The 26,669-nt window shown below is 42.8% G+C and overlaps 1 protein-coding gene across 1 annotated transcript in view; it reads left to right on the top strand.

The window, feature by feature from the left end:
- LOC115094415 overlaps window positions 1–24,625 on the top strand; it is a 36,219-nt gene extending 11,594 nt beyond the window's left edge. Inside the window, exons 6-9 of the mRNA XM_029607445.1 lie at window positions 8,105–8,217; window positions 18,029–18,118; window positions 19,849–19,971; window positions 23,318–24,625. Coding sequence (XP_029463305.1) covers window positions 8,105–8,217; window positions 18,029–18,118; window positions 19,849–19,971; window positions 23,318–23,398 — 407 coding nt within the window. The 3' untranslated portion in view covers window positions 23,399–24,625. The remainder of the gene's footprint in view (window positions 1–8,104; window positions 8,218–18,028; window positions 18,119–19,848; window positions 19,972–23,317) is intronic.
- Window positions 24,626–26,669: the final 2,044 nt, after the last annotated feature.

Consider the following 26,669-nt stretch of genomic DNA (forward strand, 5'->3'; position numbering starts at 1 on the left):
ACTTCTGGGTGTTATGGCTGCATCTGGGAGATTGTTGCATATTGTTTCTGTACAACCTTAAACACTGGTTCCACACCCATTATCTTGTGCATGTTGATAGTTTGCCATATTCCCTGCATATGGACTTACTAATGGGTTTTGTTGCATCTGTTGGTCTCAGATGGCTTCGATCTTTGTGCCTCACCTTTGTCTCTGCTCTCCCCACTAGCCTTGGGAAGATGGCTGCCGCCGCTTCTGCATGCCACTCTCTCCGGCGTCCCCGGAAAGGCAATGGGAAAGCCTCACACCATGTTTCTCCTAAGGGCCTCCTAGGGTGCGCGTGCGCACGCCACCCACATCTTTATCCATGTCATGGCATGTCTAAAGGCGTGTCTAAAGGCTCTTAGATGATTTCTGGGATTTACCAACTACTACAGAACATTCATCAAGAATTACTCTTCACTAACTGTTCCACTAACAGCAATGATTAAGAAAGGTGCCAACGTCACCAATAGGTCTACGGAAGCTGTGACAGCATTTCAGAAACTGAAAGACGCCTTCTTGAGAGTAAGCCATGCCTCCGACATCCGGATCCGACCTGGCCCTTCATCTTAGAGGTTGATGCCTCGGATGTAGGCGTAGGGGCCATGTTAAGCCAGACCAGTGACTCTAAGATCTTGCATCCATGTTCTTTTTTCTCCCGACGCTTCTCGCCAGCGGAGAAGAACTATGGCATTGGGGATAAAGAACTACTGCAATAAAGATGGCATTCAAAGAGTGGCACCCCTGGCTTGAAGGTGCACAACATCAGATCACTGTTTTCATGGATCACAAAAATCTGGAGTACCTCCGTCATGCTCAGTGCCTAAACCATAGGCAGGCAAGATGGTCCCTGTTCTTTAACAGATTTGACTTTGTGCTGAAATACTGCCCTGGAGATAAGAATGTCAGAGCAGATGCCCTATCTCGCTCATTTCTCTCAGAGGACGTACCTGATGAACCCCAGCATATCATCGACCCAAAGAGAGTTATCCTGTCAGCTACACATCCCGTACCTGCGGGCAAGACCATTGTACCTGGTAATCTAAGGAGAAAACTGTTAGCATGGGCTCACGATTCGAAACTGGCTGGACACTCTGGTCAACGAAGAACACTGGCTAAATTACAGAAGTACTACTGGTGGCCCACAAGGAAGACACGTTCTCCTATGTTGCTTCTTTTTCCAATTGTGCCAGACAGAAACCTCCGCCTGGACGTCCTTGGGGCCTGCTTCATCCCTTGCCAGTACCAGATGAGCCCTGGACTCACATTGCCACAGACTTTGTGGTAGACTTATCACTCTCTGGAGGTAACAACACCATCTGGGTTACAGTGGATCGTTTCTCGAAGATGGCTCATTTTGTGGCTCTCCATGGCTTGCCCTCAGCCATGGAGCTTACAAGACTTTTCACCCACATCTTTTGCCTACACGGCATGCCAAAGCACATCGTCTCAGACAGAGGAGTTCAATTTACAGCAAAGTTCTGGAAAGCTTTGTGCAAGAAGTTTGATATCTCTCTCGACCACCTCTGCCGAATGGGCAAACTGAGAGAATGAATAGGACACTCAAGCAGTTCATTCGAGCCTACGTTGGTTCACATCAAAATGATTGGGCTGAACTGTTGCCCTGGGCTGAATTCGCCATCAACTTTCATCCAGCAACATCAACTGGATCCACACCATTTGAAGTGGTCTACAGACGACTACCATTACCACCCTTACACTTTCACTTTCAGTGTTGTCCCCGGCAGCTCAATCTACTGCCAAAGATATTCAACTACTATGGAATAAGACTAAAGAGATGCTCCAAAAAGCAGGACAAAGAGCAAAGAAAGGCTATGATGCTCACCATACCAAGGCTGCTGAATTCCAGCCTGGTGACAAAGTCTGGCTGTCAACAAAACATCTAAGACTCAAGCTACCATCAGCTCGTTTTGCTCCTCACTTTGTCAGACCTTTTCCCATCCTCCGATGACTGGGTACTCTCACGTACAGTCTGAAACTTCCCACAGCATTGAAGATTCATAATGCGTTCAATGTCTCGCTACTGAAACCGCTAGTCCTTAGTGAGTTTTCCACCAAGACACCTGAACCTACACCTATTGATGCAGAAGAAGTCATCAAGTACAAGGTAGATGCCATCCTTGATGTGAGAAAGAGAGGCAGAGTATGGGAATACCTCCGGTCATGGGAGGGTTTCGGATCTGAAGAAAACTCTTGGGAACCTTTGGCTAATATCATGGATAAAGAGATGCTTCAGCAATACCATAGAACGCATCCTCAGAAACCAAGACTAGGTAGGAGGTCTGGAGGGGGGCCCTTTGAAGGGGGGTACTGTTGCATCCGTCAGTCTCAGACAGCTTCGACCTTTGTGCCTCACCTTTCTCTCTGCTCTCCCCGCTAGCCTTGGGAAGATGGCTGCCACCGCGTCTGCATGCCGCTCTCTCCAGCGTGCCTGGAACGGCAATGGCAAAGCCTCACGCCATGTTTCTCCTAAGGGCCTCCAGGGTGCGCACGTGCTTGCCACCCACGTCTTTATCCATGACATGGTGGGAACCTCAGGGACGTCCCCCTCAAGTGATGTCACGCCATCTGGGTATTTAGCCTGCCCTTGTTTGCTAGCTCATCGAGTTAGCAAGGATCGTGAATGGATGGAAAGCTTCTGGTCTGAGCTACTCTGCCGCTTCCTTGCTGCCGCTGGAAGCTCTCTGCCCTTCAGGGTATTTCTCTAACCTGGGTACCCGCTCCTCCTGGGCCCTTTACTTTCTTTCAGGTGCCTATCTGGGATCAGGTACTCGCTCCTCGAGGGCCTGCTCTCCCTGGCTCGGTGCCTGTATTCAACAACTTCTACCTGCTGGGATCTCCACCTATACAGCTACTAACTTAGTGAGTAATCTAACATTCTCAGTCTGTCTCATCTACAGCTCTACTGCAATGGGAACCTGCATCTGAATCTCCCTATACTATCTCTGTGAGACAGGTCCCCTCTGCAGAGGGTCCCTGGACTGCTACCGCTGGATCACATCACTACTGCCACTTCTGGTGGTATACCTCAGCTGTATAATAAAAGACGAATCTCTGTGTTTGCTTGTCTCGAGTCTAGCCTAATACTATGGTTCCTCATGTGGCTCCTCCCCATGGGCATGGTCATCTCCACAGTACCCAAGAATCCAATCAAACACCTCAAAACCATAACAAGTTTCTATGGAGGACAGAATGCATAGCATTTAACTTTTGCTGCGAACACAGGTGTGTCACCTCTTATGTATCTGTGTGACGTTGGCAGCCAGCTACATACCAGTAGCCTTTGCTGGGTTGGGAGGCACATCAGAAATTACTACTCATGAACAGATGAACTCCTTTAACATACAGCTAGCCAGCACATATAGTGGGCAACGACATTATGAAAGGCGTTTAGGGCATGCCAATCACTTAAGGCTCAGCAAAGGTACAGGCTACCTTATACAGTCTTACTGGATGCTGTGGTTTGGCAGTCACATCTTCAAGTGACAGTGATATGATTCATATGTTTGTTCTGTCATTGACGCAGGAGATTCAGGGTATGATTTCAGGCACTGGCTTCTCTCCCCCATTGCTTTTCCCAACACGCTGGCAGAGACGAGGTACAATGAGGCCTTATGTGCTACCCGCTGTGTCATAGAACGCATCTGAAAAATCGTTTTCACTGTTTAGACAAGACGGGTGGAGCTTTAATGTATTCCCCACCCAAAGTTGTAAGGATTGTGTTGCTCTGCTGTGTATTCCATAATCTGGATTTACACCATGGAATACCAATGGCTGTACATCCCGATCTCCCCCCGGATCCCCCATTTCTCCATGCAGGAGCCCAGGAAAACACCCTGGGTGGTGGACAGATTTGGCAAACCCTTATATAAACACACTTTGCTGTGCCTTTATATCTTGGTACCGGTAGGTGACTTGCTGCCTGCTTCTTTGTATGCCACTCTGCCTGGTGATGTTTAGGCTAGGCTTCTCCAGATCTAGGCCTTGGCTGCCTTTGATGTTTTAGCTGCCCGGTTGCCAAACAGCATGGCATAGTTTTCCAGGACTCCTGCTATTACCATTTCTTTCTCCATGATGCTGAACTTAATGGCACAGAGACGAAGGCACCCTGCTGCCAGATAGGGGTGCCACTTTCTCTTCCGGAGAGATGTCCTCCCTGTCCTCACTCTCTCTCCCACTCAACTCTTCCCTCCCTTCCTCTCCCCCCTCCTGGACCTGACTCCCTTACCCTCTACCTATTTCTAGCCTGGCTTACTCCTCCCTCCATGCTTGACTGCCTATCCTGTTCCCCCACTGGCCTCCTCCTATCCCTTCCATGCTGCCTCTCTCTGTTCCTGTCCCTACTCTGACTCCAATTCCTCCTTCCCCTAACACTCTGCCCTCATCCTCCTGCCTCCTCTCCTCCCTCCTCCCCCTTCTCACGCCTCTCCTCTCCTCTCTCTCCCGACACTTCTCACACTCCATTCTCTCCACCTCCTTCACACCTCCACACACCACCTCCACCACTCACCACCTTCTCCACTCACCACCACTCACCATGACCTCCACCTCTACCACTCACCATCTCCTCCATCTCCTCTAACCACCTCTTCCACTCCTTCACACAAAAAGACAAACAGCTCAATTCGCTAAAACAGCTATCAACCTCTCCCCTTCTGTCAGAGATTTAGGGGTACGGCTTGACAACCAATTCAACTTCAAATCTTTTGTCCACAACACCACCAAAGAATGCTTCTTTAAATTATAAGTACTCAAAAAACTAAAGCCTCTCCTGCATTTTTGAGACTTCCGTCTGGTGCTTCAATTTATTATCCTTTCTAAATTAGACTACTGCAATTCCCTACTGCTCGGTCTCCCTGCATTAACTATCAAAGCCCTGCAGATGGTCCAGAATGCTGCCGCCAGGATACTCACCAACTCAAATAAAAGAGATCATATCACTCCCATACTTCAGTCACTTCATTGGCTCCCCGTCAAATTTAGGATCTCCTTCAAAGTTCTCAAGATGATCCACAAGGACATCCACAATATCACCCCTCTCAAGCTCAGCAATCAATTCCGTCCACACACTTCAGGCAGACCAGTCAGGAGAGCGTACAAAGGCTCCCTGTATGCCCCTCCTGCCAAATCCTCACTAAGAAAACGAGCATTATCAACAGCAGGGCCTACTCTATGGAAAACTCTTCCACCAGATCTACGACAAGAACCTAGTCACCAAAACTTCAAGAAATACCTAAAGACGTGGCTCTTCAGGCAAGCTTTCCCGGAAACTTCAAGTTCAATCTGACGCCTTTCGAACGCCTTTCGAACGACATGGACTAAGGAACGAGGATAAATTGGTCAAACCTCACTCTCATCACTGTCCCCTAGGCTTCATCGGGGGGCCTCTTTCCTCCGCTACTGCCACCCGCTCATTCCCATCTTTTTGATCCTCTCCGCCTGACTTATCATTCCCTCTACTTTCACTTCCCTTCACTTCCCCCTTACTCCCCTAAATCCAATTGTCAAATCTAATGTATTACACTCTATTTTACGGCATTTATGTTTTATAGTTATCTCGCATTCAGTTTATAATGTTTTCATCTTTTCCAAATGTTCCTAATGTTGTGATGCTTTAATGGTCTACGTTCAATGTGTTCAGAAGTTCTAATGTTATACGTTCTATGTAATCGTACCCCGCGACAGTTCTGTTACACTGTAAACCGGTATGATCTGTATACTTTACAGGAATGTCGGTATATAAGAATTCAAAATAAATAAATAAATAAGCAAACTTCACAAACAAACACAAACTTTCAGACAGAGAGAGAGACAAATGACAAAGGTAAAGGTTCACAAAAGGAAGCACAGAAAAGTACAGGACAATGCACTCAGAAATCACAAATATAAACTACCTCCTACAACCAGCATAGCAACTACCTTCCTCTCCTCTAAAACACGCCTTGACACACCCTCAAAGAGAGAGCTGCAGGAAGGCTGTATATATAACCTGCAAAAATAATGCGCTGTGTAATGACGCATTGCAGTACACAATGACATAGCGCTGCGTGCAATGACACTTTGCCGCTTGTGATGAAATTTCACAGCGTGCGATAAAATGTCGCCACAATAATGTAATGTAGCCATCACATTATCCTAGCCATGCTCCTTTTTTTATTGCAGATGCTATTTTTGCTATATTTATAGCATTTTGATGAATCTAGGCCTTAGAAGATTAGACCCCTTTGAATATCAGCCCCAAAGCCTGATGCATACCAGGAAATCAATAGTTGCATGGTAAAGAGTTTTAACTCTAATAATACTGCGACAAGATATATATGGATCAATGTATGGACTTGTGCGAAAGGAGTTCAATGCAAGTCATTTTTAATGTATCCTTTAGCATTTTTTTTAGTTCAATATTTTTATTGAGAACTAACTGAAACCATGTACAAAGTTATTATCACAATTGTATTTTCTGTTTACTGGTCTGCACTTGCTCCTAAGAAGCCCATTGCGTTTTTGCGTTTGTTCTCTCTCTTTCTTTGCTATCTCTTGTTCTTATGTTATCCCCCTTCCTTTTTCCCTGTTCATTGTAATTTCCACTCTTTAGTTTCGCTGTAAACCGATATGATATTGCCACTAATATCGGTATAGAAAAATTCTGAAATAAAATAAAATTCTTAAATAAAATCTTTTTATTTTATTAATTATTCAGTGCTGGTACAGGAAACGCTCAGGCTTTCTTATTTCTGTGAACACCTTGAAAGAGATGAAGGATAATCTCAAAGTCATAGATCTTCTGAGTGTGTTCAAAAGTGCCAGAGACAAAATTAAGATGGCACCTACCATTCTGTGAGAGCTAGTTGAATTTTTGGTCCCAGGAAGACACCGACCAGTTATGTTTTGTAACTCTTCCCTAAATACATTCTGATAAATGTAATTCAGGACTCTGAGGGATGGTACAGTCTAACATGTTCTGATCTTTGTGGTTACAGTAATGACAAGCCAAAGTTTGGAAGGGGAGGGAGGTATAGAGCATATTTTATTTGATACGTTTGCCTCATAATTTATTATGTATTTTATGTATTTAATTTTATTTTTCTGTATTTGATATTTCTGAGGTAATTGGTTGAAATTTGACCTCTTATTGCTGTAATATCTTCCAATTCCAGAAATACAGTTCTTGAGAGCAACCCGCATATCAAGTGGGCAAGGATCTCTATTTAAACAGAATATAATTATTTATTTATTTATTTGATTTTTATATTCTGCTTTTCGGTACATTAAAGTGGCAGTTTACAGTCAGAGCTTAGCCATCAAGGTATACTTTTTTATTTCAAATGTACAAAAAGCACAGCCATCCCACAGATTACTCAGCGTTGATTTCATTGAGTATTCTTTTTTTTTTTTTTTTTAAATGATGTCCTCTGCTTGCAAGCTTTCTTGATTCAGAGGGTATTCAATTTCAGCCAGCTCTCTCATTTTTACTACCAGAATGCAAGGGAATGGGAATTAGGGCACTTTTCCAAAAGAGTCCTTTCAATACACTTTTATCTCAGCCAAAACATTTTGTAGCTACAACACAGACTACTAAATATTACAGTTTTCTGTTGGAAATGCATAGGTGCCCAATTCAAGTTTATCATAACATGAATAGTTATGAGTAGAAATCTGATCTATGATCTACAATAGAACACAAACTTATTTGTCTCATGCAAGCCCTGAAACACACAACAGGACTGTGTCATATGGATTCCATGCCTTGGAGTAATGCCATTACATTAAAAACATCCTTTTTCTGATCTTTTTTAGGCTGCTTTTAAATTTTAAGCCTGTCAGTCCACCTTCAGCCTCATTAACTAATTTTAACAATTTTCTTTTGACCTGTATATTTGTCTTGTTTAAATTGTAAGCGCTATTAAAAAGGGAATGTCTCTTGTGTGTTGTTTGTACATCACACTGTACATCGAGTAGCGCTATAGAAATGTTTAGTGGTAGTAGTAGTAGTGATCTGCTTAGACAAGGATAGAGGTAATTTTAGCTTCATACTGAATATTTTATGTGGCTGCTTTATGTGCAGGAGAGTGGATGGATTGCTTGGGATTGAAAGACTCTGCAAAGTATATTGGCACCTCTCAGAGCATAGCCATCCGGATCCCAGACTGCTCCATAGCCACACATCTCATTGACCTGGTAAGTGACTTATTGAGACTGTTCAGATATCCAACTCATAGAAAGGTAGATTTTAAAACATGCGTGAACATGGACGTGCCAATTTTTTAACATGCGTGCGGTTGACACGCACGTTATAAAATATGATTCCCGCATGTGCACCTGATTTTAATATCGGCGCGCACATGTGTGGGTGGGTGTTATGTCACACACGCAACAGGGGGAGGGATTTTAAAAAAAATATGCAATGTCAGCCTTTCTTAGTTCCCTCCCAATCTATTCCCATTAAGGAGCGGACTGGGAGGAAACTTTACTATCCCCCTAACTACCCATCCTACCTTTTCCCCTCTCCTCCCTGACCCCTAACCCCTTCCTATCTAGGCAAATTTTTTTTTGCTACATTACTTACTGCTCCTGCGAAGCAGAAGTAACTTCTGCATGCCGGCCCGCTGCCGGCGCATGCTTTCCAAGACAGGGCCTAGTGGCTGCTTTCCCAGCCGGCCCCCAGCCCACCCCTTTGAGACAGCCCGGCACTTTTGCGTATAACGGGAGATTCACGCGTGGCCGGACGTTTCTAAAATGCGCTCGGCGCGCGCAGGGCCCTGCCACATGCGTATTCCCCGGTATTTGCGCGTGCCGGGCTTTGAAAATATGCCTGATATTGAGAATAGGGTGAATTTTCAGTGCAAGCTGAGTGTCTGACCTAGCCAGCCAAATTTTGGCAGGCTAATTTTAGCCATTCCATTTAAGCATGGCAGTTAAGCAGCTAAACCAAAATGCCTAGCACTGAAAATCAGCAATAAGTAGCTAAGGGAATCATTTTCTAATGGGATTGCAAGCGAAAAGGGAAGGGGAGGAGTTGGGGCGGACTCCGCGACGGCTTTGCTGACAGTGAAAAGGTAAGACCCCCTTATCGCCGCCAATAGTGCGCCCAATAGCGCCACCTTTCATGGTGGCGCTATTGGGTGTGAAAGCCGGCAGCAATAACACCACGGTGGTGCAATCGTGCCAGCTTTCACAGGCCCGCCTCCCACTTCGCCCCCCGTCCCCCATTACCGAGCGATTCAGGAAGGCTTGCGAGCTTAGAAAATCCAGCCCTAAGTCCTTACTGCCCCCTCCCACCTCACCCTCTACCCTGCCACTTCAGAACGTATTCTATTTATTTATTTTATAAAATTTGTTGTTTGCCTTCCAATTGTTACCATAAAAATTTCCAAACTGATTTACATAGATGAAACCATATAAACAATAAAATAATAGTTAAAACATAACAGAAATACATAAATAAAGAGTTTCAAATTGGAACTGAAAACATGGCTCTATAGAAAAGCTTATAATCTAACATAAAGGCCAATAAACTGATAACTTCACTATCAGATCTTTAGACAATAGTAAATTGAGCAAAAAGAATTGAACAATGTAAAGTGTAAAAGACTACATTCTGAGCATGGCATACAGGAGAATGAAATGAAATAGCGCCTTAATTAACTCATACTTGATGCTGTAGTGTTGACCTAGAATAGATATTTATAATTGTAAGAAACTAGATAATAATGCATGAATACGACCTAGACTATGTATTAGCTGTTTGCATCGACCCACAATATGAATGCTGACCTAGAATGGGGATGTTGACCAAGAAGCCGAACGATGACTTTGTAAGCCATTGTGATCTTAACTTGGAATGGCGTATAAAACTCCTAAATAAATAAATCCTTCATCAACAATATTATACACTAGCAATGTGAATCGTTTTTTGACGATTTAAAACAATCGTCAGATATATTTTAAATCATCAAAAATCGTTAGAGCCGCGATACAATAGCAAGTCCCCCGATTTATCGTCAAAAAATCGTAAATCGGGGGTGGGGGGAGGGCGGGAAGACTTGCCAAACATCCAGCGGGGGTCCAGGAGCGACCTCCTGCACGCGGGCCATATTGCCAATATTCAAAATGATGCCGGCGCTACCTTTGCTCTCACTATGTTGACATAGTGAGGGCAAAAGTAGCGCCGGCACCATTTTGCCCTCACTAGAGGGCAAAAGTAGCATCGGCGCCATTTTGAATATTGGCAATACGGCCCGCGTGCAGGAGGTCGCTCCCGGACCCCCACTGGACTTTTGGCAAGTCTTGTGGGGGTCAGGAGGCCCCCCCAAGCTGGCCAAAAGTCCCTGGGGGTCCAGCGGGGGTCCGGGAGCGATCTCCTGCACTCGTGACATCGGGTGACAGGAACCAAAATGGCGCCTGCGCTACCTTTGCCCTATCATATGGTAAGGGCAAAGGGCCACCGGCGCCATTTCTATTAACGCAGCCGTGGCCCGAGAGCGGGAAATCGCGCCGGGACCCCTCCACTGGACCCCAGGTAATTGAAAACATTTTGGGGGGCTTCGGGAGGGTGAGGGATTTGTTTTAAAGGGTCGGGGTGGGTTTTAGGGTTGTTTTGGTATGCCGGTTTTCCCGCCCTCCCCCGATTTACGATTTTTTACGATTTTTTAACAAAAAAAACCATGACAATCAGATTTCCCTCCCCCCCCAGCCAAAATCGATCGTTAAGACGATCGATCACACGATTCACATCCCTATTATACACTGCCAACCAATTTCCCCATCCTTATACTTTAAGAGTAGAAAGGTGCTCCCAGATTTAATTTGGAGATTCTGAAACCATCAACCGTGTTTTTATCTTATGCCAAAACCTCATCAAATCAGTTTCTACTCTGATATACAGAGGGAGGTCATTCCATAATTTAGGGGCTGTCATAGTAAAAGACCGATTTTGGAGTCTTAAATGTCTAAATCTCTTACCCAAAGGGAGTTGAAGCTGTGAGCTATATTGAGAGCAGATTATTCTCTGTGAGCATTTCCAAGAGATCTTGTTACGCAAATGTAGGCGACCCAAGCCTCGCAAGATCTTTAGGGCTGGATTTTAAATCACCAACGCACGTAAAACCTGGGGTTTTACATGGGTAGGTGGCCTTACACACGCCGGGCCAATTTTCAAAGGCTTGGTCATGCGCGTAAACCCCCGGGACAGCCATTTGCCGCTGTATTGGGGGATCGTGTGCCGGCAGGGTGCCGGCACATGCAACTTGCGCTTTCTCAAAGCAGGTGCAAAAGGTAGGTTAAAGATTTTGGGGGGGTTTAGGATAGGGATAGGGGGAGGGCAGGATAGGGGAAGGGGAAGGGAGGTCAGTCTAAGGGGTTGGAAAGTTCCCTCCCAGTCCACTCCTTAATTGGACTGGAAGGGAACTGGGGAAGGCCCCAGTGCGTCGCTGCGCGTAACCTAAAAAATCCTCCCCCCCTTGCGCGCGCCGACCTGGCATTTGTGTGTATGTGTGTATTGTATATATATATATATAATCAATCAATATACTGCTACATTTGCTTTCGTAAATGTGATGAATAAATTATGTAATATGCTGATAATAAATGTTAATATATTTACATATGTTATTAGCATATTAAATGTGCTTTAGTTTATGAATGCAAATGCAAAACATATGCAAAATAGGTAATGAGCTTAAGAATCAGGGTAATCAATTCATTACCCATATTTAAAAATTAATTTTCTCACATTTAAACAAGAAAATCACATTTTCATGAGAAACAATTCCATCTCTGGTTTTGTGTTAAAGTACATGATTTTGTGCTAATTTTAATACAACAAAATTATTGCAACCATGATTTGCAAATCATGTGAATAGGCTGTTGATTCGCATTAATATATTTTTTGCATTAACAGTCCATGTCCATTAGGGATGTGCAGCAGGGACGGATTCGTCCCATTGGGTATTTGTATTCGTAGGGACCCAAATCTGTTGAACCCATTCTCGGGGGGCTCCGATCCATTCATTAGTTGCATATATATATTCATTTCCCCCAAAAAAAACCCATCCCAACCCTTTAAATTTAATTTAATACAACCCCCCCCCACCCTCCTGACCCTCCCCCCCCCCCCCCAGACTTTCCAAAAGTCCCTGGTGGTCCAGCGGGAGTCCTGGAGCCATCTCCTGCACTCGGGCTGTCAGCTGCCAGTATTCAAAGTGGCGCCGATATCCTTTGCCCTTACTATGTCACAGGGGCTATTGGTGCCGTTTTGAATACTGGCAACCAACAGCCTGAGTGCAGGAGATCGCTCGAGGACTCCCGCTGGACCACCAGGGACTTTTGGCAAGTTTTGTGGGGGTCAGGAGGGTGGGGGTTTATTCGTTAGTGATACGTTGTATTTGTGGGGGTTCGCCATATGTTTCGTGACCCCCACGAATACAACAAATATGGCATATACGTTGAGGATTGCCAATACGTTGCAAACGAATGCACACCCCTAATGTCCATAATCTGCCCCTGTGGAATAGAGGTTGTCCAGAGAAGGGCTACTAAAAGCCTTATGAGATGAGTCTAAAGGATCTAAGTATGTATTCTCTAGAGGACAGAAGAGGGCAGAGAATGGGATATAATACAGATATTCAGATACCTCAAAGATATCAATAATGCACAAGAAGCAAATCTTTTTCAGTGGGGAGAAAGTTATAGAGCACGAAATCACAATATGAGGCTTCAAGGGCATAAATTCAGAAGCCATCTCAGGAAATATGTATTCATGGAACAGGTAGTAGATGTATGAAATGATCTTATAGGGAAGATGGTAGTGAAAAAGGTAATGGAATTCAAGAGAGCATGGGATATGTTCAGATAATCCCCGAGTTGAGAAGAAATACAGTACAAGAAAAGAGAGACTAACTGGAGTCTATGACATTTACTAGGAAGTAGGGACGGTAACTTTAAAACATATGTATAAGGGGGTGCATCAAGATACACGGTAATTTTAAATCCTGCATCTATATATGTGCACAGGTTATAAAATAGTCCAGGCACGTGTATGTGTGCTCCTAATTCTAAGCTTGTGAGTGCACAGCAGCATATGTCGGCTTTGGGATGTGCAAGTCAATGAGGGGATTTTATAACAGAAGTGCATCCAGGCCATGACCAGTTTCACCAGTTTGCCCACCAGTTTGCCCAGTCTAGAGCTAGGTCTCCCAACCCCCCCCCCCCTGATTTTTTAGCCTGCACTCCCCCCAGTTAACCCAGACCCCTCAAACACAGACGCCTGGAAATAATTGTATTAAGACTTAGACCTCATCCGTAACAGAAGTAACTTTGCACTGAAATATACCTGGGCGCAACCAAGCGTGTAGCTACCTGCGCACGTTTCTCTTGGCCCCCATCCTGCAACGCATGTGCCCCACCCACGTTGCTATCCCCTTCTTCCTGATGCGAGATATTCGTGCCTCGGTACTTGTGTGTGCATGTGGACAGCTGATAAAAAGGAGTGGACACGCATGTGTGCTAGATGTACGCCCAGCTCCCGATTTTGTCACACACCTGGCTTTTAAAATTCACCTTAAATTGAGCAGAGTAGATGGACTTTATCGTATTCTGTGTTTCTATGGTTAGATTAACACGGTTTTATTATACTAGCTTACTTTAAAATTCTTTAATATGATTCATTGTACTACTCAGAAAAACACTATTCTCTTTCTGAGGGATCTTTATTACCTCACTATTTGGGAACCTGCCCAGATAAATGTGTAAGTTGCATGCTTTCAGAAGAATGTGCATTTGTGTTCACAATATTATTCATATAAAAATCACGTTTGACTTTTATAGTGTTCTAAGATGTCACAAAATATAAAAAAAGTATAGAAGTCATTTCATTTTGGGTCATAAATGTCAACTATCTGTATTATTTTCAATGGAGATGATGTAGAGAAATGTTTTGCTTTGTTTTTCGGTGTTGGTTTTATGATGTGATTTATGTGTTATGATTTTGCTATTTTGTAAGTTGTTCAGGACAGTTCTCTTATAGGGCATCAAATTAAATTATATTAAATTAAATATACAAAAGATAGTGTGAGTCCCTGTTGTACAGTATGGATAAAATGGTGATGTATTCTTGGCATAATTCAAGGAGAAAATAGATGTTTGGTAAATTTTGTGTTCTCTGCAACAATACAGCAGTGAACAATTTTGCTGTTCACCTATGAAAATTGATCAGAATGTACTAACTCCAGTCTGGGTTATATATATATATATCTGTAGCAAGATTTGACCAAGTGAACTTACATCAAGACCAAGTTAATGAAATTTACAACTATTAATTATTTTGTATCTCTCTGTCTCCAGTTCCATTTATATTAACCATCATTTTTCAGCTAGAGTCTAAAAAACAAAAACATAATTCAGCCCATGCAACTAAAGAACCAGACTTTCAAACCTATCTGCGGTATAGCATTTGCATGTGTAAGTGGATGCACAGAGATTAATTCTAGTATTTTATAAACTGTGTGGCAGGAGCTGTACAGTTTATAAAATACCGTGCATTTTGGCTCTGAACATACATGCATAGGTCCGGATTTTAAAAAGGTTACGCGCGTAAATCCCCGGGATTTACGCGTGTGACCGGCCTTACGCGCGCTGGGCCTATTTTAAAAGGCCCTGTCACACGCATAAATCCCCAGAAATCACGTATGTCCCAGGGCATCGGGGAGTAGGTGGGCAAGGGGCCGGGCTAGAGGCCCTCGGCACCGCGGCACCGCTACATGCCTCCAGGCAGGCACAACAGGTAAAATAAAAATTTTGGGGGGTTAGATTAGGGTTAGGGGGGCAGGAAGGCTAGGGGAAGGGGTAGGAAGGTCAGGCTAGGGGGTAGGGAACCGGATAAGGCAGCAGGTGTCAGTGCATGCAAGTTGCACAATTGTGCACCCCCTTGCATGTACCAACCCTCGATTTTATTACATGCATGCATCTGCACGTGCATGTTATAAAGACATGCATCCATGTGTGCCACCGGGTAGCATGCACACATGGACGCACACGCACAACTTTATAAAATGTACCCCATATGTTTCAGAATGGTGAATATTTCTAATGTAAGAAATACCATACTTTCTATACCTATTTGATAAACATACATGTGTATATTTTATGCATTTAATAATTGTGACACCCAGAATTCAATGTGGAGGCAGGTATATTTTAAAGAATATAATGCATAAGAATCACTAGTTCACCAGTACCTCCCTCCAATCCTTCTCCACTTTATTCACACCTTCTAGCACTTCTTCCTAAATCCCCACCTCTTCAACCACACCTCCCTGTTATTGTTCAGTGTGGTTGTGGTCATAGTGAGAGTTGGCTCCACCTACAGGGAGGGGCCCTATGGGGACTCACTACGATAAGCAATAGCCTCAATAGACAGACAACAGTATATTATACTTTATTAAGCAGCTACGTAAGTATGCCACAAGGTGGGCATAGACTCAGTCCAGAGTGAAGTGGTGCAATGCTGGTACTCCTGGTAGTTGTCCGCAGAGCGGGGTACGCCAGGGCAGCGCCTCTGGAGTGGAGATGCTTCTTAGATGAGATCCGGTAATGGCCCGCAGTGTGGGATACGCCGAGAATCAGGTGGAGATGAGAGAGAAGCACTCGTAGCAGAGGAGCAGAGAAGAAGGTAGCACTCACTTTCGTAGAGATGAGGCAGGTAACAGAGAGAACTCGGTAGTGGCCCGAGGTACGGGGTACACCGGAGATCTTGTCACTGAGGTGGTAGATGATGGTACTCACAGACTGTAGAAGATTCCTGCAGGCAAGATGGCCCTCCGAGGAGCGGATAGCCAGAGCACAATAGGCCCCCGAGGAGCGGGTACCTTAAGTCCAGTATCAGTAGTCAGGAATGAGGTCTGCAAAGCGAAGAGAAGTTCTCTGTAGGAGTGTAATCAGGCAAGAAGGAAGTCCTTACTAACTCACTGGATGTTAGGAAGCGTAGAGTTTAAATACCACTTGGCAGGTGACGTCACAGGTGGGAACGCCCCAGAGGTTCCCATCCTGATGAAAACAAGAAGAGGCTGATGTGCATTAGAGATGTGGTTCGTTTTTCACCCTATTTAGGAATTTTAATGAAATTTCCTAATTCATTTCTGTTTCGGAGTATCCGAAACACGACATAAACGCCGTTATTTCGGAGCCCCCGAAACCGGAAACAAAATTTTCCCCGCAATTCGGGGGAAAATTCGTTTTCGGGTTTGCCTGGGGAGAGGGGCAAAAATTATTTTTTTTTATTAAAAACCACCCCAAATTTAAATTAATTATAATACACCACCCCCCGATCCCTCCCCAAGACTTACGAAGATCCCTGGTGGTCCAGCGGAGTCCCGGCTTCCATTTGCCATGCCCTCCGTGCCCTAGTTCGTGCCAGTGCAAGCCATGCGCCAAAATGGTGCCGAATAGCCCGAACGACCATGTCACAGGGGCTTTCGGCGCTATTGGTCAGCCCCTGTCACATGGCCATCGGCGCCATCTTGTGCTCCTATCATGTGACAGGAGCTGACCAATGGTGCCGAAAGCCTCTGTGACATAGTATGGGCAAAGGCTATCGGCGCCATTTTGGTTACTGGCAGCCGAAAACGAAATCGCTTTCGGACCCTTGCTGGACCCCCAGGGATTATTGGCAAGCCTTGGGGGGGTCAGGAGGGGGCTCCTGACCCCCCCAAGGCTTGCCAATAATCCCTGGGGGTCCAGCAAGGGTCCGAAAGCGATTTCGTTTTCGGCTGCCAGTAACCAAAATGGCGCCGATAGCCTTTGCCCATACTATGTCACAGAGGCTTTCGGCGCCATTGGTCAGCTCCTGTCACATGATAGGAGCACAAGATGGCGCCGATGGCCATGTGACAGGGGCTGACCAATAGCGCCGAAAGCCCCTGTGACATGGTCGTTCGGGCTATTCGGCACCATTTTGGCGCGCGGCTTGCACTGGCACGAACTAGGGCACGGAGGGCATGGCAAATGGAAGCCGAGACTCCGCTGGACCACCAGGGATCTTCGTAAGTCTTGGGGAGGGATCGGGATGGGGGGTGGTTGTTATATATGTACGAAAATGCTTAAAATTGTTTTTAAATGCTTGGGGTGGTTTTTTTTTTTCGCTTCGTTACCGATTCGTTTTTCGGTCCGGTTTCGGGTTTCTCGTTTCGTTTTCGGGCAAACGAACCGAAAACGAAACGAGAAGACCCGAATTATACCACGAAGTATTCAAACCGAAAAACGACCCGGTAGAAAAAAACGAAGCACATCTCTAATGTGCATGCACGTGCCCTAGGTAACTCCATCATCAAGATGGCGTCCTGGATCTCCCATGCCATTCTGGGGACACCGGGGAGAGCGGCGTTTGCAGGCCAAGGCCGAAAGACTCCTTGAAATCACTAGAGCAGGCAAAAGAGAGGTGAGCTACAGAGGTCGCAGCCGTCTGCGACCGACGGGCGCAACACTCCCCACCAAACACTGCAGAAAACAGACGTCAGATTTCACTTGCACCAGTCAATTAGCAGGTGTAAAAGTGTATGAAGAAGTCTGGGAATGTATACAAGTATACATGTATATCTAATACAAAATAGCAGCTCCTGTGTGTACTTCATAACCCCACCCTGAAACACCCCTAGATCTCCCCTTTAAAAATGTACATGCAAAACAAAAAATACATGCATACCTCGATATTTATAAAATAGCTTGTGCGTGTATAAATGCCATTTACATGCTTATATGCTAGTATTTATACACATCCTTTGAAAATGTACTCCACATTTTGTACTTGATTTGTTTGTTCTACCTTGAGCATTGGCATGATAAGACAGTTTACAAAGGTTACAATTAAATCAAATTAAAATTAAATGTATTGTATACTACATAATCCAGAAAGTTAATTAACTCTCTATTTCTGTCATTATTTCCCTCATTAACTCTTAGTCTCTCTCATTATATCTCCATTATTACCGTATATCAGATCGGGCCTATTGCAGTCACATCAGTCAACCCATCAGGAGCAGAAGACACCACCCACCATAACCAAGTGTATGCCAAGCTTGGCGACAAGGTACAGAAATATTTAAAGCTGTTCATAGTGAATTTTTTGTAGTGTCTACAAAGGAAAAGGGAAAAGCTTCACTAGGAGTGGACTCCAGTAAATACAATGCTCGATCATGAACGCTAACCAGAGACTGGTGACTTATTCCTGCTGCATGTTGTGGTGCTGGAGACCAATGTTTAATAGGGATTTGCAAACAATATGGAAAACATAACAAAGCACTCTGTTTTGTTCCACTTCATTTGCAAATGAAACAAAAACAATCCAACTGAAATCCAGATTTTTTTTTCTTTTTTTTAATTTCAGGAAATAGCTTGTGCTGTTTGCAAATTGTGTCCGCTATTTCCTGAAATTAAAGAAATTTTAAAAATATGAAAGCCCCAAGGAAACTAATTTCAGCCAGAATCTCCGCTCAAATAAACGTCTTAGGCCTGCAGACCCCTAGTGTTCAACTCTCCTGTCTGTCAGGGTCATCAGGAGTTGGACTTGTTACAAAGCTGTTTCATGCAGGTCTTAGAAATGCAGAGGCAATTCCTGCTGGTATATTTGGCCCAAAAGGAGATTTTCCTGACAAATTTTGTCCAGCATTCAGAACTGGTGTGGAAGGGTAGATAGAAAATGGGGTAACAAAAATTCAAGATGTCATGAGAATCTTAAGAGGCAGAAAGGTAGCCCAGATGTTTTATGCTTTATTCTATTCAAAGGTACAAAGATTCATAGAGAGCATCTGAAAGCAAAATTTCTGTATTATATATTTTATTGTTAGATCACCCGGCTCTACCTTTAATGAAATCTGAAAAAAGGGTTTGAAATTATGGCATATCATTTGAAACATTGTATGTGTGTGTATGGGTGTGGGTGTTGTTTTTAGCGAGTTGGTAATAATTTCAGAGGGCATTTTTCAAAGGAATTTTTATGAATAAGTAAGCTATTACTTGGGGGAATTCCCCGAGATAAAAATAGCCCTTCCCACGGCCAAATGTTTGCTTGCTGTGTACTGCTAACTGTAGCAAAAATGGAAAGGGACAGTGGTTGGCAATTTCATTTTGAAAGTGCATATTTTACTGCACATACTTTTCATCTTTCCATCTTCTTAAATTTCCAAGAGAATCGCTGGAAGAAATTTCCCATTGAAAAATTACCTTGCAGGTCTTGGACCCTCAGACCTTCAAACTCACTGCAGTTTTTAAAAATCCCCCTCCCCCCCTTGGAGATCTTACAAAATGGGGTAGAAGCAAAAGATGGGAGATTGATTAGTTTTAGAAGAGAAGAACGTGGCCTTGCTTGACAGGTTTCTCATCAATGAAATGCCATGCGTCAATAGAGTTGAAATTAATGAATTATATGTTCTTGGGTAACTGCTTAAGTAGGAAGCCATTTTTACTGACATTTTCCAATAATCAGTTGTTCTAAGGCTCATTGACCCAAGCCAAACAGGGAATCCTTGTGTCATGGAGGCAAGCGGACAATCATTTCATTTTTCATTTACAATCCACAATGTAAGGGAACAAACGGTTCTTTATTCCCTTCTTCCTTCTTATGGTATACCGTATTTATATTTGCAATATTCCTAACTTTTCTAAATTCCATTCCCAAGAAATCAGGCATCATACATAAAATAAAGAGGAAACCCGCAGAAAGAAATGCATTAAGATTATAATTACATATAATAAGAACACTCTTCCTCCCTTTTAATTCTAGAAAAAATGCTGAGATTCACATTCTATTTGTCTTTTCAGGTGGACGGAGTTCTTTGTGATGGGCCCTCTCCAGAGAATATTGCTTCCACTGTTGTTGATTGCACCAAAATTGAGAGTGGGAATATTGGATTCTTTAGGGTTGGTGGTGTCCCTATAGCCAAGGTAAACTCTACCACCACTAAAAGTACTTTTATTTTTTAATGAAGGACAAGGTAGCAGTCAGAATTTCAAATTCAAAGCAAACTACAGTAATCTAGTTCAAGTTCCATCCTTCCTATTGGAAGTTAGTGTCTTCACTCTAAAATTCAGGAGTCCTCTTTAACTCATCTTGATTCAGGGCCTCAATGAGCATTTTTTCTACCCACAGCTACATATTCAAAAATCACTGAGCAATTATGCATTGCATGAAATTATGAATGGGAAAGATATTCTGAACTTGTCAACAGCACATAAGTCCATGATGCAGTTCTATAGCAACTGGCTTTGGGAATTTCTCAGGATGGCCCTCAGGCTAAAACCCTTTTACAGAAACCTTCTAGAGACAAAAGTCCACTATAAAAAGTGTCTGTGGTGCACATTCTGCCACTAAGAACCAAAGAAGCAGTATTAGTTTATTGGTACCACAGCAAATGGGTCAAACTGTGCCAAGCACAGGGTTAAAATACTTGGTAAGTGAAAAAGGTCAGTATTTATAACAGGTATAACACCAACAGTTAAACTTATTTCTGTATTTATTTATTTATTTATTTGCCTTATTTATGAGACAGCCTGTCCATAGCACCTCACAATGAAACAGCAACAACAGCAAAAAAAAAAAAAAGGTATATAAAACAGTAGAGAGTCAAGTTGAGTAATGAACTATGGTAAAAAGAAAAAGAAAAATGAGACATTTAGTTAAACCAGTTTGAAGATATGTATTTCAGTTTTATTACTGATCAATATATTTTAAAAAGATTGACCTCAAAAGGCCTGACACACAACTCCAAAGCACGGACAGGGAAACAAGTTATGCTCCAATACTGTCAATCCAGAGCAGGGGTGGCCAACTCCGGTCCTGAGAGCCATAAACAGGATGTCCACAGTGAATATGCATGAGAAAGATCGGCACACAATTGAAGCATTATATATACCACTCTATCTCATTCATGTTCATTTGGGATATCCTAAAACGCAAGTGAACTATGTCTACGAGGACCGGAGGTTGCTTACTGCTGTGTCATTACCATGTGCTCACATTCTTGTAGGTTTTCTCACCCCTTAAAATATTTCAGTGAGTGAGGTGCCTGTGAACAATCAATGTGCACAGGGTTGTCGGCCCAATCTTTGCTCTATAGTCCAAGCAGTAGTTTAATCTGGATGTGCTTCCAGATGAAATAACCGTTTAGCCTTTCTCCCTTATAAAGAAAGGCTAAACAGATTACAGTTCTTTAGCTTGGAGAAGGGACCAGTTATTTACCTCTTCAAACAACACTAGGATTAGGGGACACTTCATGACCCTAGCAACCGGCAGATTTAAAATAAATCATAGAAAGTATTTTTTCACTCTGCGCACAATCAAATTATGGAATCTGTTGCCAGAGGATGTAATCAAGGCAGCTAATATAGTAGGGTTCAAAAACATGCTGAATCAAGGAAAAGTCCATAAACAGTTATTATCCAGGGAGACTTGGGAAAGCCAGTGCTTACCCCTGGGAGTGAGACAGAAGAAATAAATCAACTATTGGGAATCTGATAGGGGTGTGCATTCGTTTGCAACGTATTGGTAATCCGCAATGTATATACCATATTCGTTGTATTCGTGGGGGTCGCGAAACGTATGGTGAACCCCCACGAATACAATGTATCACTAACGAATAAATCCCCACCCTCCTGACCCCTCCCCCCCAAGACTTGCCAAAAGTCCCTGGTGGTCCAGCGGGGGTCCTGGAGCGATCTCCTGCACTTGGGCTGTTGGCTGCCGGTATTCAAAATGGTGCCAAAAACAAACCATTTTAATTAGGGTTGGGAAACCTGAAAAATGTTGCTGCCCTTCCGTTTTCATTCCGGGAATGGGTCATTCCAGGTCCATTCCTGGATCATTTTTTTTATTAGTTGCGCAGTTTTGTTTAAAAAACAACAACATTTATTAAAAAGCAAAGCCTCCTCTACCAGCGGACCCCCTGCCCACCATCCCAACCCCCCCCCCCCCCCAGGACTCACCACACACACTGGTTGAGCGGGAGTCTGGGAGTGACCTGCTGCTCCTGAGCCAGTGGCTGCCCTCAATCAAAATGGCGCTGGCTGCTTTCTAACCTTAACTTGTGACAGGGGCTATCGGTGCCATTGGACAGCCCCTGTCATATGGTAGGGGTAAAGGAACAGGCTGCACCATTTTGATTGAGGGCAGCCACTGGCTCAGGAACGGAAGGTCACTCCCAGACCCCCACTAGACCATTGAGAAATGGTGCAGCTTGTCCATTGCCCCTACCATGTGACAGGGGCTCCCTAATGGCATTGGTAGCTTCTGTCACAAGGACAAAGGGTGGGGCAGCCGGCACCATTTTGAATGAGGGTAGCCGCCAGCCCAGGAGCAGGAGGACGCTTCCAGGCCCCCTGCTAGACCACTGGGTATTTGTGGTGAGTCCTGGTGGGGTGATCTGCTAGTGGGGGGAGGGGGGAGACTCTGTTTTTTAATAAATGGGAAGGTTTGGGGTGGGTTCTGGAGTTTTTTTCTTTTAAGTTTGAATTTTTTAACCCCCCCTCCCCAAAAAATTATAGGAAAAGCAACGCAAAATTTCATGTTTTTCCTATGATTTCTTGTTTTTCCTGAAATGCAATGAAATAGGAAATATCCCCTAATTTCAATTATCAAAATAAAATTAAAATAAATCATTTAGAAAAGCTGAGAGAAGCAAGGAAGGTAGTCAGAATGGAAAAAGTGTGAGCGGATGAACAGATAGCACAGGCAGTAAAACAAGGTAAGGAGATTTTGTTCAGGTATGTCAGTGACTGTAAGAATGTCAGAGAGGGGGTTATAAGACATTTTACCCTTCATTCATTCATTCATTCACTCATTCATGGATTATGATTCACAGACTATTGTTCAAAGGGAGTTCTGATTAATACAGAACCTCATCGAAATACTTCAGGTAGATAATATTACAGAAGATAAGATAAGAGGTAGATATAAGGAGGGGAATTATCAAAAGCATGTCCAGCGCTTTACCCATGGAAATGTCTTGCTATAAAATTGCCAATCCAGTGAGTAAACTAATGCATGCATGTCACATAAGTTTATCGGGACTGCATGAAAGCATTCCCAGGACAGGGTTAGGGAGGGGTTACTGCTCTATGTTATTCAGATTTTACCATTTCACTAAAAGAAATAGTTCTATCCTTATATCATATGCAAATTGACTCAGATGGTGTGAGATGAATAATGTGATAATTCTTTTAGAAGTGCATGGAAAGCTAACATGGTTCCTTTATTAGTCTTTACATAAAATCTTGGCTGTCATATTGATTTTAGGTGCTAGAAATTTTAGAACATGTCCACAAGAAACATCTGGCTGGCCATGTCAATGGTGGATTTTTGGAAGAAACTACATAAAAGAATATGCTGCTTCATCTATCAAACACTGTACCAAACTGAACTCAACAGACAACCATTGCTGCCAGAAAATGTCTACAAAATGGTTCCTCGATAAAATTCTTAGCACAAGCATGAAAGAAGCTGAAGATGGAAATCTGTTAATGAGCTATAAAGACTGACTTTTTAACTGCTTACAGATTCCAATAATATGTCTGCACAGTAGAGAATCCAGGAACAGAGATGGAAAGTTTGATTGTAGGTGCTGATAAAGACCATGGCTAATGGTTCAGTTACATTCACTACTTTTGACCATTACATTATGCTTGGAGGATCATATATACCTAGTGAAGGGCCCATAGGCCCCTTTACATATATATTATGTCAGATTGTAGTTAATACATAATCATTTTCCTACTAGGAAAATCTCCTGAGGTAATTATTACAGAGATTAAGGGTGGGTGCATAGCTTCTAACCGGCACCCACAGTAGGGAAAACATTTCCTCAATTTTGAAAGTACTTCACTAGTTGCCAGTTAAATTCTGAGTGCAATTCAAACTGGTGAACCTTGTCATTAAGGTCTTTCATGGCCTGGGACCAAATTATGTAAAAGGCAGGCTAAAACTGTATACTCACAAAGTATACCTTATGATCACAAAATTAATTTCTGCTGTTTTTACCATCTCCAAGAGAGATTAAATTTAATAGGAAAAAGGGAACAGGTCTATTTCTATGCAGGGCCTTGTCTTTGGAATATGCTCCCCAAATTATATTGCCCGTTACTTTTAGGCATATGATCTTATTTTGCCTACCATGCCCTGAATAATAGACGCTGTAATAATTGTAGCCAATTAGTTGAACCCTGACATTGTCTCATTTCTTGATATTAGCACTCTTGTTAATTAGGCTGAAATGTATCTGGAGTGCATATTCCATGATCTTATCATAACACACAAAATAGTATCACTTGTATCGCTTATAGATACAATATTTTTATGTGTGTCTAATGTTTAAGAAATCCTATTTATTAGATCTTAGTATGTTAGCTCTGCACTTAAGATATAACATTTTTATTTATAGGATCTAGTAACTTGTATAACTAGACCTATGGGTTTTTGTATGTTATTTATTATTTTTTTCATGATGTTGGTATGTTCTTTGCTGCAGAATTTTATTGTACTTTATGCTACATGATGTAACTCACTTTGGGCCTAAACAGGGAAGAAGTGAGATAAATACACCTAAATAAATAAAGCAAATAAATAAATACATTTATATGTCTTTCTCACAGTTCATTTCACTTCATGATGACTGTTGCAATATTGGTAACTTTTCTTTTGTAAGCAATATTATATTTCTTGCACATTCATTTTCATTTATTCATATGGACAAATTATGTCCAAATTCAGAAACTCTTTGAGAGAAAAAAAGAGATTTTGTTTGGATAACTAATACATCAAAACTCTCCATTCTTCTATGAAGATTGAACTCTGAGTGGTTGGAATGAGTACTGGTTCTCACAAAATCTAGGTCATATAGCTTAACTGCACTAGAGCGGTAGGGCTGGTGCAAGAGTATTCAGTGCCCTAGGAAAACCTTTTGTCATGCACCCCTCCCCCAACTTACCTATTGGTGGCAGTAGATCCAGCAAAGCACTCTCCTCTTTGGTGGTATTGGCATAGCATTCTTCTGGGCCTCATATTGGCTGCATTCTGCTGCCCCCATAATTCTATCACTCTTGGTGACTTCTTATTTTGCCCAATGGAAACACCTAAAGAAGAAGAGAACTTGAGAAGTGATCTAAAAAAGCTTGAGAAATGGTTGAAGGTTTGGCTGCTAGGATTCAATGCCAAGAAGTGCAGACTCATGCATTTAGGGTGCAATAATCCAAAGGAGATGCACGTGATGGAGGGTGAAAGTCTGATGTGCATGGGCCAGAAGAGAGACTTTGCGGACAATCTGAAGGAAGTGAAGCAATGTGACCAGACGGTGGCTAATGCCAAAGGGATGCTGTACTACATAGAGAAAGGCATAATCAACAGGAAAAAGGATGTGATAATGTCCCTGGAATACCATGTGCACTTCTAGAGACTATGAGGCCAATGTAATAAGAACCACACTGAAATTGGTGCTGTTTTTCTGCACATGTTTTTTTTAGCATGCACAGCAAAATCAGGTGCCTCCATGGGGTGAGATAAGGGGATGGCATGCAAATGAGATACATACAAAAACACCTGTGATACACCTAATACCCACATAAAAACCCTGATGCAGAAAGCCATGGGAAAAACAGGCACTAAAATAGGGGCTAACAGAAAAAATGTTACAGACTCATTTCTTTTTCTAATCTTTTTGTTGATATTCCAATGGTAAGAATAAACATACGGAAAACAGCAAGTCAGACGACAAAGCCCCACACAGTATTAAATGCATGTATAACAAAAGGTAAAACAGTAATAAAAGACCTTAGTAGTGTACAAACAGTATCTAATGTGTGAAAAGAAAAGAAGAGTTAGGGAGATATTAAGTATCTAAAAAATAAGGTCTACAGATCTCTACATGGCCACCCAACTCAATATTCTATTGCAAAGCACAGCCGCAGCCTTTTTATATTTGTAATATATACAGACATTATGCCATAAAAAATGAAAACTTAACTGAGAAGATGACTTCCAATGCAGAAAAATCTGCTGAATAACTATAGAGAGCAAACAAATCAGTAGCTTTGCTTGTGAAGGTGGGAGTGGAGGTCGCAAAGCCAATAATTTCACAATAAGAATGTTATATAACAGTAGTTGACACAAATGTAACATTTGCAAGTTCCTTCCCCACACCTCACTCCAAAATAAAAAATTATGGCTACAATGGAACAGCATACAGGAAAAGGTAGCCTTGAGCATGCCGCAGGACCAACATGGATGGGATACAGACAACCTTGCTCTATGAAGGGACCATGGTGTCCATATGGCATGATGAGCTAGAAAAAAAAGAGGCTGTAATATGAGAAGAGTGAGAATGCAGTAAAGTAACATTACAAAACTGGATCCAAGGAAAGTTCTCTGATAAAGACCAAACCTTCTCAAGCCCAAAGCATCTGGCAAACTGTTTGTTTAAAGTACTTATAAATGTTAGATACAATATGGCCTTGTAAATAGAAAAAAGAGAGAGCACTTGATGAGATTTAAAAAAAGGAGATACATCAGAACATAACAGGCTGGATTTCTGAAGCGCGTAAATCCACTGGATTTACTTAGAGTGCCTTACTCGCGCCGGGCCTATCTTATAAAGGCC

The sequence above is a fragment of the Rhinatrema bivittatum genome, chromosome 6 (genome assembly GCF_901001135.1).
Source record: "Rhinatrema bivittatum chromosome 6, aRhiBiv1.1, whole genome shotgun sequence".
Classification (NCBI taxonomy): domain Eukaryota; kingdom Metazoa; phylum Chordata; class Amphibia; order Gymnophiona; family Rhinatrematidae; genus Rhinatrema; species Rhinatrema bivittatum.